Genomic DNA, 17795 nt, shown 5'->3' with positions numbered 1-17795 from the left:
GAGAGGCGCCGAGTTGTACGCGGGCGAGGGAGATGAAGACGACGACCACCTTGGGCTTGCTCTCCCTCTCCACCCTCGACTGCGCTCCTTGCGGCTCAGCCAGCACCGCCCAGCCCACTCGACCTTTCGCCCGATGGACTCGTTCCACGACGAAGACTTCAGCTCGTCCGTCGCGTGGGAGACGGGTCCTCCCCACCACCCGACCCCGTCAGACCCGCCCTCGTCCTCGACACAGCAACAGCCCTACTCGGCCTACACCCACGACGCCTCACCAGGTCTCGGTGGGCCCGACCTCGGCCAGGCCGGCTTCGGCGGCGCGCGCTCGGCCGACCCCAACTCGAACGCCAACGACGCAGCACTCGCGGGGCCTTCCACCGGCCAGGCCGTGCACGACGTCCAGGTCCGCGACGGCAAGGTCGAGCTCGAGGGCACCAGCGACACGTTCGTCTCGTACCTCGTCTGCGCCAAGGTCCGTCCCTTCCCCCTCGTCCTCCTCGCCCTTCCCCTCTTCTCTCGTCCTGCGCATCGCTCGAGCAGCCGAGTTGACCCTGGTCTCCTCTCCACGCGCCACAGACCGACCTCCCGAGCTATGGCAGCAAGACGCCGTCCGCACGGCGCCGCTACCACGACTTTGTCTTCCTGCGCGACGCCCTCGTCAAGGACTTTCCCGCCTGTGTCGTGCCGCCCCTGCCCGAGAAGCACCGCATGGGTGCGTCCCACTCTCCCTTGGGAACTTCTGTGTCCCTGTACTGATCTCAATGTGGCCCGCAGAGTACGTCATCGGCGACCGGTTCAGCCCCGACTTTATCGAGCGGCGGCGAGTAGAGTGCGTTCGCCCCTCCCTCTCGCCTTCGCGCGCCGATCCTGGTCGATCTCCCCCTGAATCGTACTTTCCTGCAGCCTCGAGCGGTTCCTGCAGCGGATAGGCCGGCATCCCAAGCTGTCGCGCACGTCCATCTACCAGGCCTTTCTCGAGTCGAGCGAGTGGGTGCGTCGCCTTGCCCGTCTTTCAGCCTTCTCTCCGTCAATCTATCGACGGTCACTGACTCGCGCAATCCCGCAGAACGTCTACAAGCACAAGCATCATGCGCGCACGACCTCGACCGACGATGCGCCGTCCGGCGTCCTCGACTCGCTGTCCGACACGCTCCTCAACGCGTTCGCCAAGCTCAAGAAGCCCGACGAGCGCTTTGTCGTCAACGTACTAAGCTCTCATGTTTCACGTACTAAGCTCTCATGTTTGAACAATAAAATTAATATAAATCAGCAACTTAAATAGCCCTGAGCGGCGACTACGAGGACCTCGCCGTGTCGGTCCAAGGGCTCGGCTACCTCGAGAGCGGCATCACCGAGCCCCTGATGCGGTTCGAGCGCGCCCTCGTCGACTTTGGGTCGGGCGTCAAGGACCACAGCGCGTCGGCGTCCGAGGGCTTCCTCGAGCACGTCCACTCGCTCCTCGCCTACTCGCACGCGTTCAAGGGCGTCCTCAAGCTGCGCGACCAGAAGCAGCTCGACTTTGAGGAGCTGAGCGCCTACTTGAGCAACGTCGCGACCGAGCGCGACCGCCTCGCCGGCGGGTACGGCTACGGCATGGGCCTCGGCAGCTACTTCAAGGAGAAGGTCGAGAGCCTCAGAGGCGGCGAGACCGACATGAGCAGGGCCGCGAGGCTGCACCGGCTCGACGCCAAGATCAAGGAGGTGCGTCCAGCGCCGTCCTCCCCTTTCTGTCCCCGAGATGCGCCCGAGCGTCGACATTTCCTGACATCTCCCCTCGTCCCACAGCTCCAGGACGCCGTTCTCCACGCGCAAGAGACGTCGTCGGCGTTCAACGACGAGGTCATGGCCGAGCACGCCACGTTCCGCGCGTCGAAGCGGCACGAGATGAAGCTCCTCCTCGGCGCATTCGCCGACGGCCAGATCCGCATGCACAAGCAGAGCATCGCCTCGTGGGACAGGTCCGTCGCCCTTGTCTCTCTTGCATCTGCCCTCTCGTTGCGCTCGACGCGAGCGTGCGGCGGTCGTTGTCGCGGATGAGCCCTGACTCTTTGCCTCGGCCCGCAGGACTATCCCTCCTCTGCAGCGCATCTACGTCGAGTCGTGACCTGTCGTGCCCTCACTCTCGCTCTCTCGTCCCTCTCTGTCAGCCCAGTCCTTGTAACGATTAGCAGCGTTCGCATTTCGCCGACTCGGTGCGGCCGGCGAGAGAGGCGGCGGCGAGTCCTCGCGCTCGGCGAGAATCGGCAGACCCTGGAGAGCGATCTAGCGAGGCTTGCGTACGCCGAAAGAGACAGCCGCTGCGCTGCGTGAGAAGCGAGCAAGTCGCCCTGCGGTGCCCCTCCGGCTGCGCAAGTCGCTCGCTCCTCGTCTCCCTCCACGGCCACCACAGCTCAGGGCAGACCCGACTCGCCTCCAGCATGAGTCGCTACCTGAGCCACGACGGCGTCAAGGCCACCCAGTACCGCCCGCGGCAGTCGTCGTACCTGCGCATCTCGCCCACCCAGGTCCTCCAGATGACGCTCTACCTCGAGCCAGCACACGTCGACTGGATGTCGGTGCGCCCCTCTCTCTCCCCTTGTGCACCTTTCTGTCGGGTCCGCGCACTGACCACGAGCCCGCACGCGCGCGCAGGACGACATCCTCGACAAGATGCTCGTCGCGCTCAAGGACCGCATCCCGCTCAAGCTCGCCAAGGAGATCGACCCGAAGAAGAAGGGCGGCAAGGAGCGCAGGCAGGTCGACGTGTACCGCGGCAGTGCGTCTGCGCTTCCTCCTGTCCTTCGTCGAGCCGACCCTCTGTCGACGAGGCGGTGCTGACCTTGCTCGACCGCCTGCAGCCGGCTACCAGATGGCCTTCTACTTCCGCAGCGCCAACGACAAGCACGTCGTCCTCCTCAAGGTGCGCCCTCGGTCCCCTTTCGCCCTGACGCGGCCCCGCCACGACGAGCTGACTCTCCCTGCCCTCCCGCTCGCAGGACAAGAACATCCACTTCGTCACCCGATCGCCGTCGACCGTCCGCGCACCGTCACGTGTCGCACCCTCTTCCTTCCCTCCACCTTCACCGTCCCGCAAGCGGGCGCGCACGGCGTCGGCCGCACCTCGAGACGACGAGGGAGACGTCCTCTCGTCCGGCTCGGACGGCGAGGGCCCGTCGACCGTCGCCCCGCCGCCGTCAAAGCGCCGCGTCGGCGTCGCAGCGGGTGGTGCGCGCGACGAGGGCGATGCCGAGGACGAGCTCGTCGTCGTCAAGCCCGAGCCGGACGAGGAGGCGCCGCCGCCTGGGTGGGCCGAGTCGGCGGGAGGAGGATACGAGGGCGACGTCAAGCCAGAGATTGACGAGGACGTCAAGCCCGAGGTCACGGTCACGTGTGCGTCCTCTCGCTCTCTCGGTATCTAGGCTCGTCGAAAGAGGCGCCCGGGCTCACGAAGCTGCCTCCCTCGCAGACCGCGGCTTCACGATCTTTGGCCGCACCCTCGTCGTCATGTGCGTCCAGCTCTCTCTTTCTCGTCTCTCTCTTTCTCGCTCGCCTCGCATTACTAACCCTCGCTGTCCCGCCTCGCAGCGTCGAGCCCTACCCGGCGCTCGACCCCGCCGACCTCGCCCGCCCTCGCCTCCTCGACACCGAGGTCCGCCAGCTCTCTGCGTCGGTCGCGCCCGAGTCGTACCGCAACGGGCGCTCGACGATCCCGCGCGGGAGCTCGCTCAGCGTCACGCCGGCGCCGCCACGTGCGCCCGGCGGAAGGGGCGCGCTCTTCCGCAGCGAGACGACGCCGGCCGAGAGCGTCGGCGGGTCAGTCGCGCCCTCTGAGCTCGGCAGCGAGGGTGAGGGCGACGGTGACGGCGAGGACGAGTCGATGCGCCGGCTGCGCGAGATGTCGATGATGCTCGCCAACGACGACGACGGCGACGAGGACTTGCCGTCGCTCGACGCGCTCGTCGGCCGCGCGAGAGGTCGAAGGAATGTCGAGGGTGCGGCGGTTGAGCCTGATACGGGCGAGGAGGGCGGGACGACGTAGCTGAGCGTCGGAGGCCGTCCAGCAATGCAGCCTCGCTTTTTCGCTTTTCAGACTCTGCCGCCGGCCGCCCGAGAGAGTCTGCTCTCTCTATCTCTCTCTCTCTCTATCTCTCTCTCTCTCTATCTCTCTCTCTCTCTCGCTCGAGTCGCTCGCAGTAAAGCTCAAAGCAAAACCCCAAGATCTCGTTGCGCGCACCGCTAAGCCCCGCTCGAGCCGCCTCGCCGTGTCGTCCCGCTTGCCCTGCTCGCCGTCCTCGGTGCCGTTCAGCAGTAGCCTGGGTACCCGATCGCCGGGTAGCCGCCAGGCGGGTACTGGTGGTGGTGGTGGTGCCTGCGATGATGGTGATGCTTGTAGTCGCCGCCGCCGTACGTCGGGAAAGGAACGGCAACAGGGAGGATCTGAGGCCTGCACGGCAGCTGCGGCTCGACGCACCTCCTGCGCCTGTCGCGCCCGTGACGACGACCGTGCTGCCACCCGGCGCCGTACCAGCCCTCGCGCTCGGCCTCGCGCTCCTCCTTGACGGCCGTGATGGCCGCGTCGTGCACGAGCTCGCGCTCCTCGCACGCGAGGACGCGCCGGCGGACCGAGTTGAGGCGGTACAAGATCCAGAGGAGGAGGAGGACGAGGAGGCCGCCAAAGACCGAGGGGAGGATGATGGCGAGCAGGCGGTCGCGCTCCGAAAGGCCGCCGTCGTCGTCGTTGTTGTTGTCGTCCCACCACCAGGGCGAGTTGCCGTCGCCAATCGACGACGTCGAGCCGTCCCAAGGACCTGCGCACTCGCTCGACGAGTCAGTACTCTGAGGTAGGGAGAGCGTTTCGGAGGAGGAGGTCGGGTTTGGGAAGGTCGCCAAACGACAGAGGCCATGCACCGTCGTGGGTGTACTGCGGAGCCATGCCGGGTCTTGCGTCGTCGACGAGAGAGGCTCAGAGATGCTCCGACGAGTCTGCGACGGCGAGAGAGGTGAGCACGAGGCGACTGAGAACGCTCGAGGGAGAGGCGGGCGCACCCGCGACGATGAAGTGGCTCGAGCCGACGTGTACCGTAGATGCAGCAGAGCAGGGAGAAGCGAGAGGAAGAGAGGCAGGAGCGCCAACCGAGGCCGATCCGCTCGTCGCAGCGAGGGACATCTCTCGCTCGCGAGCTTCTCGGAGGACGGCTCGAGGGACGGGTACTTTCGTTGCATTGCTGATTTGGCTCTAGCGCGAGAGAGATAGGATGAGAGAGAGTGAGAGAAGAGGAGGACAGGTACAGGGACAAAAAGAGGGGACGAGAGTCGAAAGAAGAAAAAGGAGGAGGAAGAGGGGGTTCGAGCGGGGTCTACTCGTCGTCCGTCTCGATCATGGACGCGTCGAGCGACAGGGCGTGCAGGAGGAGGTTGACGTTGCGCTGTAGGTGTGGTCGACGATGGTCAGAACGTACTCGAGCTGGAGAAAGAGAAGGAAGAGAGAGGAGGACGCACGACCTTGAACGCGGCCTTCTCGGGCGCGACGGCCTGGGCGCCCCTCGCCTTGGCGCCCTGCCTCGCGGCCCTGACGCCCTCGATGACCTTGTCGCGGACGCCCGTGACGAGCACTTGCTGCTGGTCCGGGTCGGCGCACACGGCGACGGCCGCGAGGAAGCGCCACACGGGCTCGTCGTCGAGGTCGCACTCGGGCCGGAGCGCGTCGAGGCTCTGGTACTGGGCGACGCCGAACGGGAGCGACGCGGCGAGGCGCGACGAGGGGAACAGGGCGACGAGCTGCTGCTGCAGGACGCCGAACAGGTGCGTGAACGTGCGGTGCCACTGCTCGAGCTCGGCGGGCTCGGGTGCGGCCGACGCTGCCGGTGCCGGTGCTGCGCCCGCTGGCTGCTGCGGCTGCGGCTGCTGCGGCTGCTGCTGCTTGAGCGACTCGGCGCGCGACAGGAGGATCGTGAGGAAGGCGAGGCCCGGCTTGGACCGCAGGACGCGCGACAGGTCGTTGCGGTCCATCAAGAGGCCGAGCATGCCCGTCACCATGCGCAGCTGGGCCTGGCCGACGACGGCCATGACGGGCGCGACGATCGAGTTGAGGAGGGCCTCGGTCTTGGCCTCGACGGCGGCGCGGCGCGCACGGCCCTCGGCCGACGTGGCCGTGTCGAGGTGGTCGAGGAGCGGCGCGTTGACGACGACGTCGAGCGTGTCGAACGTGGCGACGAGGAGCGTGAGGACCGTCAAGGTCTGCTCGGCCGACAGGTGGCGGATGGCGCGAGGCAGGATGCGCTTGCCCTTGGTGACGGCGAGGAGCGATACGAACGGGTGCGGCTCGCTGCGGACGACGACGACGAGGTCAGTGACGGTCGTTGGCTGGCACGGGGGCAGAAGAGAGAGAGAGAGAGGGAGACGGACCAGGCGTCGAGCGGGTCCATGACGTGCAGGTTGTCCCACAGCCTCGCGACGAGCTCGCGGTACTTGTCCTCGCTCTCGCGCACGGCCGCGCTCGCCTCGTCGCACCTCGCGACGAGGCCGTCCTTGACGCCGCCCTCGACCGTCATCTGCTCGAGCTGCTGGCGGAGCTGGTGCTCCTGACCGTGCAGCTGCGGCTGGATGCGCCGCAGCTGCTCGAGGTCGAGGACGCAGTCGTACACCTGCTCGATGATGACGAGCGCGTCGCGGTGCGACAGCGGGCCGTCGACGCCGGTGGTGGCGGCGGCCGCAGACGACGACGACGACGAGGCCGAGATGAGGCCCGCGCCGACGAGCAGGCTCTGGCCGGTCGACACGCCGCCCTTGGCCTCGTCCTGCTTGGCCGAGTCGGCGCCGTCCTTGTCGCCGCCACTCGCCGCCGCGCCGGGCACGCTCGAGCTGCTCGGCTTGACCTGGAGGAGCGGGCGCGGTGCGGCCCTCGTGCGCGTCGCGATCTTGCCGAGCGCGCCGTCGAGGCTGAGCGTCGTCGGCCCGCCGTGCGCGTTGCGCTTCTTGGCGCTGTCGACGAGGCGCTGCACGTTTTGCGCCATGCGGTTCATGGCGTTCTCGCGGCGCGTCGGGCGGCGGTTGTTGGGCCCGTTGCCGTTGGGGCCGTTCGGGCCCTGGGCGCCGGGAGGAGCAAGAGGACCGCCGCCGGGACCGCCCATCGGGGGAGCGAGCTGGCCCTGGGCCGCCATGCGCGACTGCTTGATGGCCGCCATGATGTGGAAGTAGAAGTCGTCGGCGTACGGGTCGTCGGTGACGAGCTGCGACACCTGGATGCGGGTGATAAAGTCCTTGTCCGAGTTCGACATGAGGTTGTTGTGCTTGGCCTGCGCAGGTAGATAGGGCATGGTGAGCCACCCGCACCGTCGAGAGAGGCGCACACACGGGAGAGAGAGAGAGAGAGGGGACGCACCATGCTCGCGATCTTGAGCGCCTTCTGCTTGCGCTTGACCTCGAGGCGCTCGTGCTCGACGATGCGCGCCTCGACCTTGCGGATGAGGTCCTCGCCGGCCTTGCGCTTGTCGGCCTCGGCGTCGTCGCCCTCGGCCGGCTTGACGGCGTCGCCGGACGACTCGGGGCCCGCAGCAGAGGAGGCGGCGGCGACCTGCTGCGCCTGCTGGAGGAGCGCCTGGAGCTGCGCGCCCGTGAGGCTCGGGCGCTGCGCGTTTTGGTGCAGCGTCACGAGCTGCAACTGCTGCTCGACCTGGGCGACCGTGCCGGGCTGGGCCTGGACCTGGGCCTGGGCCGCCGCCATGCCGACCTGCGACGGCAAGGGCGGGAACAGGGTCGCGAGCGGGTTGGCGAGCGCAACTTGCGGCGGCATGCCCTGCGCCTGGCCGAGGCCGGGAACGGGGCCGGGCATGGGCACGGCGACGGCGCCGAGCGGCGGGAAGGCCGGGCCCGGCGTGCCCGGACCGCGAGGAGGCACGGCGACGCCGCCCTGGAGCTGCTGCGCCTGCTGCTGCTGGGGCGCCAAGGCGGGGCTGCCCTGCGCGGCGAGGTGCGGCGGGACCACGCCCGGCTGCTGCTGCTGCTGCTGGCCGCCGAGCGAGCCGGGACGAGGTCCTGCCGCGCCCGGGTGGCCCTGGGCGAACGCGCCCGGCGGCGGCGGCGGCGCGCCGAACGGGGGCAGGTGCGGCTGCGGGAAGCGGCCCTGGTGCTGGGCCATGACCTGGGCGACGAACTGGGCCTGCATCTGGGGCGGGAGGGCCTGGATCTGGGGCGGCAGGGGCGGGAAGCCCGGCGGGAGGAAGCCCGGCGGCGGCGGAGGAGGAGCGAAGGGGGCGCCGCCTTGCTGAGGGATGCCGGGCGGGAGCATGGCGCCGGGCTGAGGCGACATGCCAGGCGGGAGCTGCTGCGGCTGCTGGGGCGGCGGCGCCTGCTGCTGCTGCTGCTGCTGCTTGCGCAGGAGGTCGGCCTCGAGCTCCTCGACCGTCATGCCGCGCGGCGGGGCGGCCGACGACGCCGACTGGCGGGCGGCGTTTGCGGCGCGCATCTCGGCCTCGACCTCGTCGAGCGTCTTGAACTGGCGCTGCTGCTGCTGCTGCTGTTGCTGCTGCTGGGGCTGGGGCTGGGCGGGCGAGGCTTGCGGGAGGGCGACCGGGGTGGCGCGGGCGCCGAGGAGCGGGTCGTCGTTGAGGCTGGTCCAGGGCGACAGCGAGCGCGGTGCGGCCGAGGTCGACGACAGGAGCGGGTCGGCGCCCCACTGAGCACCGAGGCTCTCGAGCTGGCGGCCGCCCTGCTGGTGCTGAGGGAGGAGGCCGGCTGATTGAGCGGCATCGGTGCCGAGGAAGCGCGAGGTGGACCCGGCAAAGTCAAAGTCGCGGCCTGTGTGTGGGTGAGGGGGGTGGTGAGCCGAGGGAGGGTGGGAGGAGAGCGAGGGTGATGAGGCGGGGGAGAGAGGGAGGACGCACCTGGTTGCTGGACGGCAGAGGGGCCGTCGAGCGAGTCGCCAAAGGTCTCGTCGTTGAGGTCGTTGAGGCCCTCGTCGAGCAAGTGGGCGAGGTCGTGCTCTGTGCCGCCGAGGAGCTCGTTCTCGTCGAGGGCGTCGAACGAGTAGACGGCGAGGTCCTCCTGCAAGGCGTCGCCGTACAGGTCGGCCATGGCTGGGGCTCTGGGTGCGATCACTCGGCGGAGAAGTGAGAGCGCGACGTCGGGCGGGAGAGAGCGAGAGGGGCGAGGAGGGACGAAGGAAGGGACTCGGCCGCGCTCCTCACCGCCGCTCTCCTGCTCGTGCTGCACCGGGACTGTCGCCCTCGAGCTCGCACGCCACGCCATGCCTGCCCCACCGAGGGCACCGCTCGTCGTCGTCGTCGCCGCCGCCGCCTGCTTCGTCTCGGCCCTCGTGCTCGCTGCGCCCGTCGTCGACCAGCTGCAGCCAAACCAGTCGCCTGCCATCTACGAGCCCTACCTCGCCTTCCCGCACCCCATCCCGCACACCGGCCGCGCCTTTCTCCCCAACTCGCCGCACCCTCTCCTCGCCGACATCCGCCTCCCCGACAACCCGACCAACCCGGCTCCCCGACCCGTGCCAGCCTACGACCGCCACCCGCTCTACGTCCCGGGCAAGCCCCACAACTTCTCGACAACCGAGTTCAAGTTTGACCCGCGCGACAAGCTCGACAAGCGCGCCCTCGTCTCGTCCGTCGACATCCCCTTCCCGCCCTCGGCATGTCCGTCTCTCTCTCCCTACACCCTGTCGACGTCCCTCCTCGCAGTCGCACTGACCCCCCACGCCCGCAGGGATGGACATCAACGACATGAGCAAGGTCGCCCAGCTCGCACAGGCCGCCGTCGCCCGCATGCAGACCTGGTACGAGGACGGCCTGTTCGAGTGCGTCCCCCTGCTCTCTCTGTGTCCCTCTCGTTCGAGCCGGGCCGGGCAACCAGGTCGAGCGCTCTTGGGGCGCCTTCCCGCGGTCGTCGCTCGACCCTCTCTCGACGACGAGGCACCCTCGAGCACTCGCACGTCAGCTACTGACTCTCGCACGCATTTCCACAGGTGGACTGGCTGGTGGCAGACGCCTGTGCTCGGCATCGCCTACACCAACCTCGACCTCGCCCTCGGCAATCATGGTGAGCCGCTCGTCCCTCTCTCCCTCTCCTCGGCGCACGCCTGCAGCGCGCCGTGAGTCGGTGGAAGTACGCCCACGGTCGTGCTGACGCCCTCGTCGCCTTGCTCGCAGTCAACGAGCTCTTGATCAAGGACCTCCTCATCAAGAACGACGACCTCGGCTGGATGATCGACAAGTACGTCGACGACCAGAGTACGTTCCTGCTCTCCCTCCCTCTCCCCTCGATCGTGCGCATCTCCTGCTCGAGCCAAACCTGACCTCGCCCCGCCCTCCTCGTCGCCTCGCTCGCTCTGCAGGCTGGTGGGCCATGTACGCCTTGCGCGCGCACCAGGCCTACCCGAACTCGACCTGGCTCGACATGGTCGAGACGATCAACAACAACAACACGCTGTACTGGGACGACACGTGCGGCGGCGGCGTCCTGTGGCTCACCTACCGCCCTCTCATCAAAAACACGATCACCAACGGGTGCGTGCGCGCCCTTTCTTTCCCTTTCCCTCCTCGAGCGTATCCCTCTCGCCGAGCACGACCTGACGCACGCTCCGACGACGCACACAGGCTCTACTTCAGCATCCTGACGCGCCTGTACCGGTTGACCGGCAACGAGACGTACTTTGAGCACTCGATGAACACGCTCAACTGGTGGCTCGAGTGGGCGTTCGACACCGACAACGGGCGCGTGTACGACACGGTGACGGCCTCGTACGCCGGCGAGCCCCTCTCGTCGTGCACCCGGTCCGGCGAGCAGACGTGGACCTACAACTCGGGCGCGTTCCTGTTCGGCCTCGCCGACCTGTACTACGCGACGGGCGACGAGCGCGTCCTCGACCTCGGGCGCACGATCGCCTACGCCGCCATGAGGGACTATGTCCCCGACGAGTTGACGGGCGTGCTCGTCGAGGGGTGCGAGGACGACCCGCCGCCTGGCGAGGGCAAGCCGCCCGGCTGCCAGCAGGACGAGACGGTCGTGCGTCCCCGCTCTCTCCCAATCTCCTTGTTCTCCTCGAGTTCTACGTCGTCCTGACGTCTATCGACCCGTCCTCCTCTCCCCTCGTCGCACGCCCGCAGTTCAAGGGCATCCTCATGCTCGGCATGTCCGAGCTGTACCTCGCTCGCCCCGACCCCAACATCTACAATTTCGTCAACACGCAGCTCCTGAGCAACGTGTACAACAACGTCGACGACTCGTGGCTCTTTGGCATGTGGTGGGGAGGACCGGTGCGTCCCAGCTTTCCTCTCACTCTCCATCCCTCTTTCCTCCCTCTCTTTCCCCTCCCTCGCCTCTCTCTCCTTCTCCCTCCTCGGCCATCGATCGTCACCTCGCAGTACCGCATCCTCACCTTCATGTTCTCGCGACCGCTCTCGAACGCCCGTCCTGACTCATCATCCCCCTCGCGCGCAGTGGAACGAGACGACGGCCGGCCCCAAGACGCAGCTCAACGCCATCTGCCTCATCGCCGCCGCCGCCACCATCAACGCCGACTACCTCTCGTCGGTGGGCCGGTCCGTCTCGCCCGGCAGCGCGACGGACCAGATTGCCGTCCCGGAGAGCACGGCGACGGGAGTCGCTGGCTCGACCGACCGCAGCGTGACGGGCGCGGCGCCGAGGGCGCAGGAAGCGCCGGCGTGGGTCGCGGTGAGCGCGGTGGGCGTCGCGCTCGGGGCCGGTGCGGCGGTCCTGTGGGCGTGAGCGCGTCGGGAGGAGAGGGGGGCCGTGCGCGCTCGACGACGACAGACAGACACTCTGCGGCGCTCCTTGTACTTTTGTCTTTAGTGCATGTCGCTGTCTATGCCAATGTTGACCTGACTCTCTCCGTCTGCGCTCGCACGCGAAGGAGAGCGAGAGCGAGAAGCCGATTTCGAGGATGCACTTCTCGAGGCAGCTCTCGAGCTTTCCGGACGGTCGCTCGCGCTCTTGACTCTGCGCTGCACGCACTGCAGGCCGTTCGCGACCCTCGCTGTGTCGCAGAGCTTCCCTCTGCGGACGACGAGCTCTCGAGGAGCTCTGAGCGACGTTCGAGCCAAGCGCGCTGTGAGATTGCGAGACAAGACACAACAGGTACAGGGGGAGAGTAACGAGAGTAGAGAGAGGGAGAGATCGAGAGAGAGAGGAAAGAGGCGTGTAGAGACAGAGAGGGAAGGGGGGTAAGGGAAGGAAGAAGGGTGCGTCCTCCTCGTCACGCGGCGGCACTCTTTGCCGCCTCGGCGCGCCACGCGCCCCTCTTGCGCCTCGTCACGACGCCCTCGTCGCCCTCGTCCATCGCCTGCCCCGCCTCGACCGCCGTCGTCGCGCCGACCGCCGCCGCCGACTCGGCCGCGTCGACGCTCGAGCCCGTGCTGCTCGACTTGGCCAGCGCCGATGACGACGGCGTCGAGCGCCGACGCTTGGTGCCCGTCGTCGGCGTACGCGATCCCGCTCCGTCGTCGCCACCGTCGCCGTACGCGGCGCTGCCGACCGGCGGGAGCGCCGGCGGGAGCATGGCGCCGTCGTCCGAGCCGACGTCGGCGGCGTCGCGCTGCTGGCGCTGGCGGTCGAGGCCGACAATGCGGAGGCGTTCGATCCAGCTGCGTGTGCGCGCGCGAGAGGAGGTGGGAGAGGGGCAAGGTCAGTACGCGTCGATCGAGAAGGGGCGGGGAAAGAGAGAGAGAGAGGAAGGTGGGACGCACGTCTCTGCGCGCTCGACCGACTCGCTGAAGATGCCCGTTACCGAGCGGAGCATGTCGAGACTCTCGACGGCGAACGTGAGGATGCGGTCGGCCGCCTCCTCGGTCGGGCGCAGCGCCGGGTCCTGCGTCCCCTCGTCGCCGGGCGCGCCCTCGCCGTCCTGCTGCCCTGCCGCTCCTGCTCCTGCTCCCGCACCCGTCGCGCCTGCGCCCGAGCCCGGGAAGTAGGCGTCGCCCATGCGCTCAGGCCTCGGCGTCCCGAGCTCGCTCCCGTCGACCGTGCTCTCCCTCGTCGTGCGCCCGCTCATGCCACCCGCACGGCCCTCGATCGCGCTCGCCCACTTGACGGGCAGGCCGAGGATGCACTGGCGCACGTAGCGCTTGGCCTGCTCGGGCAGGGCGGCGCCGGCGTACTTGCTCATGACGTCGACCACCTTGCGGATCGTCTCGACCACGTCGTGCTTGATCTGGGCGAGGTGCGCCGACGCCGAGGCGGCGACGAGGGCGTTGGAGGAGGAAGAGGCCGACGACGAGGTCGTGTGGGCCCGGAGCGAGAGGATAAAGTCGCGCAGGGTGCCGATCTGGTGGTCGAGGTGCGCGGTCGCGTACTGTGGAAGGATGTCGGGTCAGGGTCGGCTTGGACGGCGTGGGTGAAGGGTCAAGGACGCACAAGGAGCCACTGGAGGCAATACCGCAAGCTCTTGAGGCTCTCCTCGCTGACGGCCGCACCGAGTCCTCCCGCCTCGAGCAGCACCGTCTGCCACCGAGACCTGCCCGCTCCGCCCCCCACCGTCGCCACCTGCTGCCCGTCGTGCGCCGCCGACGCCGACGAGCGACGCTCGGCGAGTGCGCGCTCCGACACGGGCTCAAACTCGGGGCCGATGTCGCCGCCGCGAGCGCTGCGGCGCATCTCGTCGTCGCCGTCGGCGTGCGGGTGCGGCTGCTCGCGCGCCTCGTCGTCGGCGCCGTACGGGTGCAGCGCCGTCGAGGGCGACTTGCGGCCCGGTGACGCGCCGGCCGCGCCGATGCGGTCGAGCTGGCGGCACGCAAAGTCGTCGAGCGGGCCGAGCGGCGGGAGCGCGTTGGCGACGGGGCGCGACACGGCCGAGAAGGACGACTCGACGAGGCCGGCGCCGTACTGTGCATGGGCGTAGGAGGAGGAAAAGGACAAGGGAGGGGGACGAGGGAGGGGCACGTGAAAGGGTGGAAGAGGATCAGCGTGATTCTTGGGGAAGGGGGCGAAGGACAGGGAGAGGGAGGGGGCGCACCTTGACGACGCGAGAGTTGGCCTTGCTGCGCTCGTACCACTCGATGCCGCTGCTGACGACTGGAAGCTGCGACACGCGCGCCATGAAGCGCGGGTCAGGCCCTTGCTCCTCCTCGCCGTGGGCGCCGTCGCCGAGCATGTCGGTGTCGCCGACGGTCCCGGCGACGCTCGCCGAGCCGTTGGGCGACGAGTAGCCCGTGTCGCTCGTGGCGCCCGTCCAGGTCTCGGACGCCGAGGCGGTGCTCGTGGTCGAGGTCGAGCGCGAGGGGTCGGACCGGCGCGAGGACGAGGCGTCGCGGTAGCGAGAGGGGAGGGAGGGCACGGCGTAGTGCTCCTGGGCGGTGCTGCTGTGGTCGGCGTCGGCCGCGGGAGTAGGGGGAGGGCCGTCGCTCGCGCTCGCCGCCGAGCCGCCCTCGCGCATGAGGCCCAGGGCCGACACGGCGATGCGCATGTCGTCCGTCATGGCCTCGTCGCCGTCTGCGTCGCCCGCCGCCGTGTTGCCCTTGGTGGTCGGGCCGGCGCGAGAAGTCGAGGTGCCGCCTCGTGCGCTGCGGCGAGAGCGGGGGACGGCGAAGCCGCCGTTGGGCGAGGGGGCGGGAGAGGCGGCTGCCATGGCTCGGGTGGTGCTACCGGGGAGCTGTGTGCCCTGCCCACTCGAGCACGGCGTGTGTGGGAGCGAGAGAAGGAGGTCGACCGTGACGGCGGCCGACTCGGACGACGGGCTCGCCCCGCAGCAGCACCGCTCTCGCTCGCAGACGTGGACAGCATGGCTTGCGAGAGTTGGGTGTACAAGCTCTCGATAGTGGCCAGACCGCCCTTCTGTGCGCGAGCGAGACGAGATGGTTCGCGCGTCCGCTTCCTCGTGAAAGGTGTCGACTGGTCGCTCGTCGCCTCTCGCAAGCCCAACCGCACTCTCTCGGTGCGACGAGAGACAGGGGAAAGTCAAAACGTCGATACTGCGCGGGGTTGAAGCCGTCTGGGGGCTGCTGCGGAGCTACAAAAGGGAACGAGAGAGGGGCACAGCAGGAGGAAAGGGGTCGAGCGGGCTGGCTCGTTTAGTGGGTGAAGAGGCTGCAGGAGGGAGCACAGGGTCAGTACGACCGTATTGGAGAAGGAGAGGGAGAGAGAGCGGGGCGCACCGGAGGTCGGTAAAGACGTAGACGGCGTTCGACTCGTCGGCCGTCTCGATGATCTTCGAGTCCATGACGGACCCGCTCGGCGCCGCAAAGTGGCCAACGCCCGAGCGCGTCGCGCGCCACACGTTGTCCGGGAACGGGAAGAAGGCGTCGCTCGCGAGCGACACCTTGCCCTTGATCTCGTCGAACCACTTCTTCTTCTCGTCGGCCGTCAACGGGCTCGGCACCTCGCCCTCGGCGAACAGGGCCTCCCACTCCTTACGCTCCGAGCCGGCGGGCTCGGCGTCAAAGATCTCGCCCGTGACGAACACGTCGGTGCCGTTGGCGCGGTCGGCGCGCTTGATGCCCTTGCGCCACTTGAAGTCGAGCACGCGCGGGTGGTGGCGCAGCCACCAGGCGTCGGCCTTGGACCCGGCGAGGCGCGTGCAGTGGATGCGCGACTGCTGGCCCGCACCGAGGCCGACCGTGCCGCCGTTGTACGCGTAGCAGACCGAGTTGGACTGGGTGTACTTGAGCGCCGTCGTCGCGACGATCAGGTCGGTCAGGGCCTGCGGCGACAGCTGTGTGCGGCATCGAGGAGAAGGTGAGATCGACGATGGCGGCGAGAGGAGAGAGGGGGAGCGAGGACGCACGTCCTTGTTCTTCGAGACGATGTTGGAGAAGATGCTGGCGTCGATCTTGGCGTCGTTGCGGCGCTGCTCGAGCGTGATGCCGTACACCTGGCGCGTCTCGATCAAGCTCGGGTTGAACGACGGGTCCATCTGCGGGCAACGAGGGTCGTCAGGACGCGCTCGAGAAAGGGAGAGGAAGAGAGACAGAGAGAGAGAGACGAGGACGCACCTGGAGGACGCAGTACTTGCCTCCCTTCTTCTTGCGCAGGATGTCGAGCGCCTCGGGCTCGTACCCGGGCGCGATGATGCCGTCCGACACCTCGCGCGAGATGATCTTGGCCGTCGCGACGTCGCACGTGTGCGACAGGGCGATAAAGTCGCCGAACGACGACATGCGGTCGGCGCCTGCGGGAGAGCGGCGAGAGCTTGGTCAGGGAGGGCTCGAGGAAGGGAACATCGGGCGCAGAGGAGAAAAGGGGAGGAGGACGGACCGCGGGCACGAGCGTAGGCCGAGGCGACGGGCGTGAGGTCGACGCCGTCGACGTCGAACACCTTGACCTCGTCGGCCGAGAGGGTGCTCTCGACGGCAGCGCCGGCGGGCGACACGTGCTTGAACGACGCGGCGGCGGCCTTTGCGGGCTCGAACGCGCGGCTGAGCTCGTGCACGAGCGCGTACGAGTTGAGGGCGTCGAGGAGGTTGATGTAGCCCGGCGAGCCGCTCAGGACCGAGAAGGGGAGCTTGCCCTCGGTGACGTAGGCCTGGGCGGGCTTCTGGTGCGGGTTGGCGCCGTACCGGAGCGTGAGCTGCTGGGCGTGCTCGGTGAGGGCCGCCTTGTGGTCGGCCGGGGCGGCGCCGATCGCGTCGGCCGACACGTACTGGCGGCGGAAGTAGTTGCCGATCGACGTGTCGTAGGCGGCCGTCTGCGAAAAGGCCTGCGGGGTGGGAGAACGAGCGGGTTAGTTGAGGCCGCTCGTCCCGCTCGACCTGGACAGAGACAGGGTGCGCACCTTGACGGCCATGCGCTGCTTGAACTCGTCCGAAACGGAGCCGTTGCCGGCCTTGTACTGGGCGAGGAACTCGTCGTAGTCCTTGGGGTCGGACAGGATGACGACGCGGTCGTGGTTCTTGGCCGCGGCACGGAGGAGGGTGACGCCGCCAATGTCGACCTCCTCGACGGCCTCGGGGATCGAGGGCGGCGGGATGCGGGCGATCGTCTCGTTGAACGGGTACAGGTTGCAGACGACGACGGCGATGGGGGCAATCTTCTGTGCGTCGAGGTCGGCGGCGTCGGACGGGATGTTGCGGGCGAGGATGCCTGTTGGTGGAAGGGTCAGTGTGTGCAGGAAGGAAGCCGAGGTCGAGCCAGTTGGGGCTGGTGAGGGACGAGAGGAGGGGGAGGAGAGGACGGACCGCCGTGGACTGCCGGGTGGAGGGTCTTTACGCGGCCGCCGAGCATCTCGGGGTACTTGGTGATGTCAGAGACGTCGTCGATGGTCATGCCGGCGTTGCGGATGGCCTTTGCGGTGCCGCCGGAGCCGAGGAGGCGGACGCCCTGGTCGACGAGGCCCTGGGCGAAGGGGAGGAGGCCCTGCTTGTCGTAGACGCTGAGGAGGGCGACGGGCTGCTGGTCGAAGGCCATGGTAGGAGCTCTGGATGGGTGGCTAGCGGGAGCAGAGGTGCAGGACAGGAGGAGAGAGGGCGAGGGAGCGGGGCAACCTTTGAGGAGCAGGTTCGACTTCATCAGTTCGTCCTCGCACCACTCGACCCACAGCACCGGCCACGCCCATGGCCGCAACACAGACCACCCAGCAGCTCCTCGAGCTGTTCCAGTTCCTCCAGGACCCGCAGGCCCCAGTTCGCCGCATCGCCCTCGCCTCGCTCCTGTAAGCTCACTCTCGCTCTCGCCTGCTCCACCCTCGCTGTCCTCGACAGCTTGCCCGCTACTCAGTCCACCAGTGCTCACCTTGCACCCGCGCAACAGGCCTTACACCGCCCCTGACGCACCAGAGCGCAAGCTCTTCCTCCGCGAACACCATGTCGAGCAACTCGCGACCATGTGCGCCGACCAGGAGGTGCGTCCACCCTTCTCTCCTTCGC

The 17795-nt window shown here is 68.5% G+C and overlaps 7 protein-coding genes across 7 annotated transcripts; 3 read left to right on the top strand and 4 right to left on the bottom strand.

Moving 5' to 3' along the window:
* Nucleotides 1–133: 133 nt before the first annotated feature.
* RHOBADRAFT_65843 (uncharacterized protein) lies at nt 134–2183 on the top strand (the record flags this gene model as incomplete). The annotated part of the gene is made up of 8 exons (XM_018418789.1): nt 134–469; nt 574–709; nt 772–826; nt 901–988; nt 1064–1238; nt 1280–1698; nt 1783–1955; nt 2062–2183. 8 exons carry the CDS (start codon nt 134–136, stop codon nt 2099–2101), a joined length of 1422 nt encoding a protein of 473 aa, XP_018274069.1. The 3' UTR covers nt 2102–2183.
* Nucleotides 2184–2414: 231 nt separating this feature from the next.
* Nucleotides 2415–4061, top strand: RHOBADRAFT_50541 (uncharacterized protein; the record flags this gene model as incomplete). The annotated part of the gene is made up of 6 exons (XM_018415372.1): nt 2415–2552; nt 2629–2752; nt 2835–2896; nt 2973–3366; nt 3443–3482; nt 3562–4061. The coding sequence occupies 6 exons, from the start codon at nt 2415–2417 to the stop codon at nt 4013–4015; spliced, it is 1212 nt and encodes a 403-aa protein (XP_018274068.1). The 3' UTR covers nt 4016–4061.
* Nucleotides 4062–4278: 217 nt separating this feature from the next.
* Nucleotides 4279–4909, bottom strand: RHOBADRAFT_40565 (uncharacterized protein; the record flags this gene model as incomplete). Its single annotated transcript, XM_018413729.1, has 2 exons — nt 4279–4784; nt 4885–4909. The coding sequence occupies 2 exons, from the start codon at nt 4907–4909 to the stop codon at nt 4279–4281; spliced, it is 531 nt and encodes a 176-aa protein (XP_018274067.1).
* Nucleotides 4910–5176: 267 nt separating this feature from the next.
* On the bottom strand, nt 5177–6806 carry RHOBADRAFT_22931 (uncharacterized protein). The gene is made up of 3 exons (XM_018412584.1): nt 6382–6806; nt 5476–6301; nt 5177–5402 (listed from the first exon to the last, which is right to left on the bottom strand). The coding sequence occupies exons 1-3, from the start codon at nt 6525–6527 to the stop codon at nt 5334–5336; spliced, it is 1041 nt and encodes a 346-aa protein (XP_018274066.1). The 5' UTR covers nt 6528–6806; the 3' UTR covers nt 5177–5333.
* A 2414-nt stretch (nt 6807–9220) lies between these two features.
* RHOBADRAFT_50539 (glycoside hydrolase family 76 protein) lies at nt 9221–11709 on the top strand (the record flags this gene model as incomplete). Its single annotated transcript, XM_018415371.1, has 8 exons — nt 9221–9617; nt 9688–9778; nt 9947–10020; nt 10131–10211; nt 10316–10487; nt 10578–10986; nt 11088–11237; nt 11422–11709. 8 exons carry the CDS (start codon nt 9221–9223, stop codon nt 11707–11709), a joined length of 1662 nt encoding a protein of 553 aa, XP_018274065.1.
* Nucleotides 11710–12035: 326 nt separating this feature from the next.
* RHOBADRAFT_50538 (uncharacterized protein) lies at nt 12036–14563 on the bottom strand (the record flags this gene model as incomplete). Its single annotated transcript, XM_018415370.1, has 4 exons — nt 12036–12584; nt 12687–13291; nt 13354–13821; nt 13952–14563. 4 exons carry the CDS (start codon nt 14561–14563, stop codon nt 12197–12199), a joined length of 2073 nt encoding a protein of 690 aa, XP_018274064.1. The 3' UTR covers nt 12036–12196.
* Nucleotides 14564–14885: 322 nt separating this feature from the next.
* On the bottom strand, nt 14886–17337 carry RHOBADRAFT_47823 (uncharacterized protein; the record flags this gene model as incomplete). The annotated part of the gene is made up of 7 exons (XM_018415051.1): nt 14886–15021; nt 15090–15646; nt 15719–15847; nt 15927–16102; nt 16189–16630; nt 16706–17013; nt 17109–17337. 7 exons carry the CDS (start codon nt 17335–17337, stop codon nt 15006–15008), a joined length of 1857 nt encoding a protein of 618 aa, XP_018274063.1. The 3' UTR covers nt 14886–15005.
* Nucleotides 17338–17795: the final 458 nt, after the last annotated feature.

Source organism: Rhodotorula graminis, assembly GCF_001329695.1.
Source record: "Rhodotorula graminis WP1 unplaced genomic scaffold RHOBAscaffold_1, whole genome shotgun sequence".
Classification (NCBI taxonomy): Eukaryota; Fungi; Basidiomycota; class Microbotryomycetes; order Sporidiobolales; family Sporidiobolaceae; genus Rhodotorula; species Rhodotorula graminis.
This window is presented reverse-complemented; position numbering and strand designations above follow the sequence as displayed.

Bases quoted from the DNA above. Each gene is read 5' to 3' on its own strand.
- RHOBADRAFT_22931 (XM_018412584.1), bottom strand. From the start codon at position 6,527: ATGACGGTCGAGGGCGGCGTCAAGGACGGCCTCGTCGCGAGGTGCGAC. The intron at 6,302-6,381 runs GTCCGTCTCCCT...CGTCGTCCGCAG, and splicing joins ATGGACCCGCTCGACGCCTG to CGAGCCGCACCCGTTCGTAT. The intron at 5,403-5,475 runs GTGCGTCCTCCT...CCACACCTACAG, and splicing joins AGAAGGCCGCGTTCAAGGTC to CGCAACGTCAACCTCCTCCT.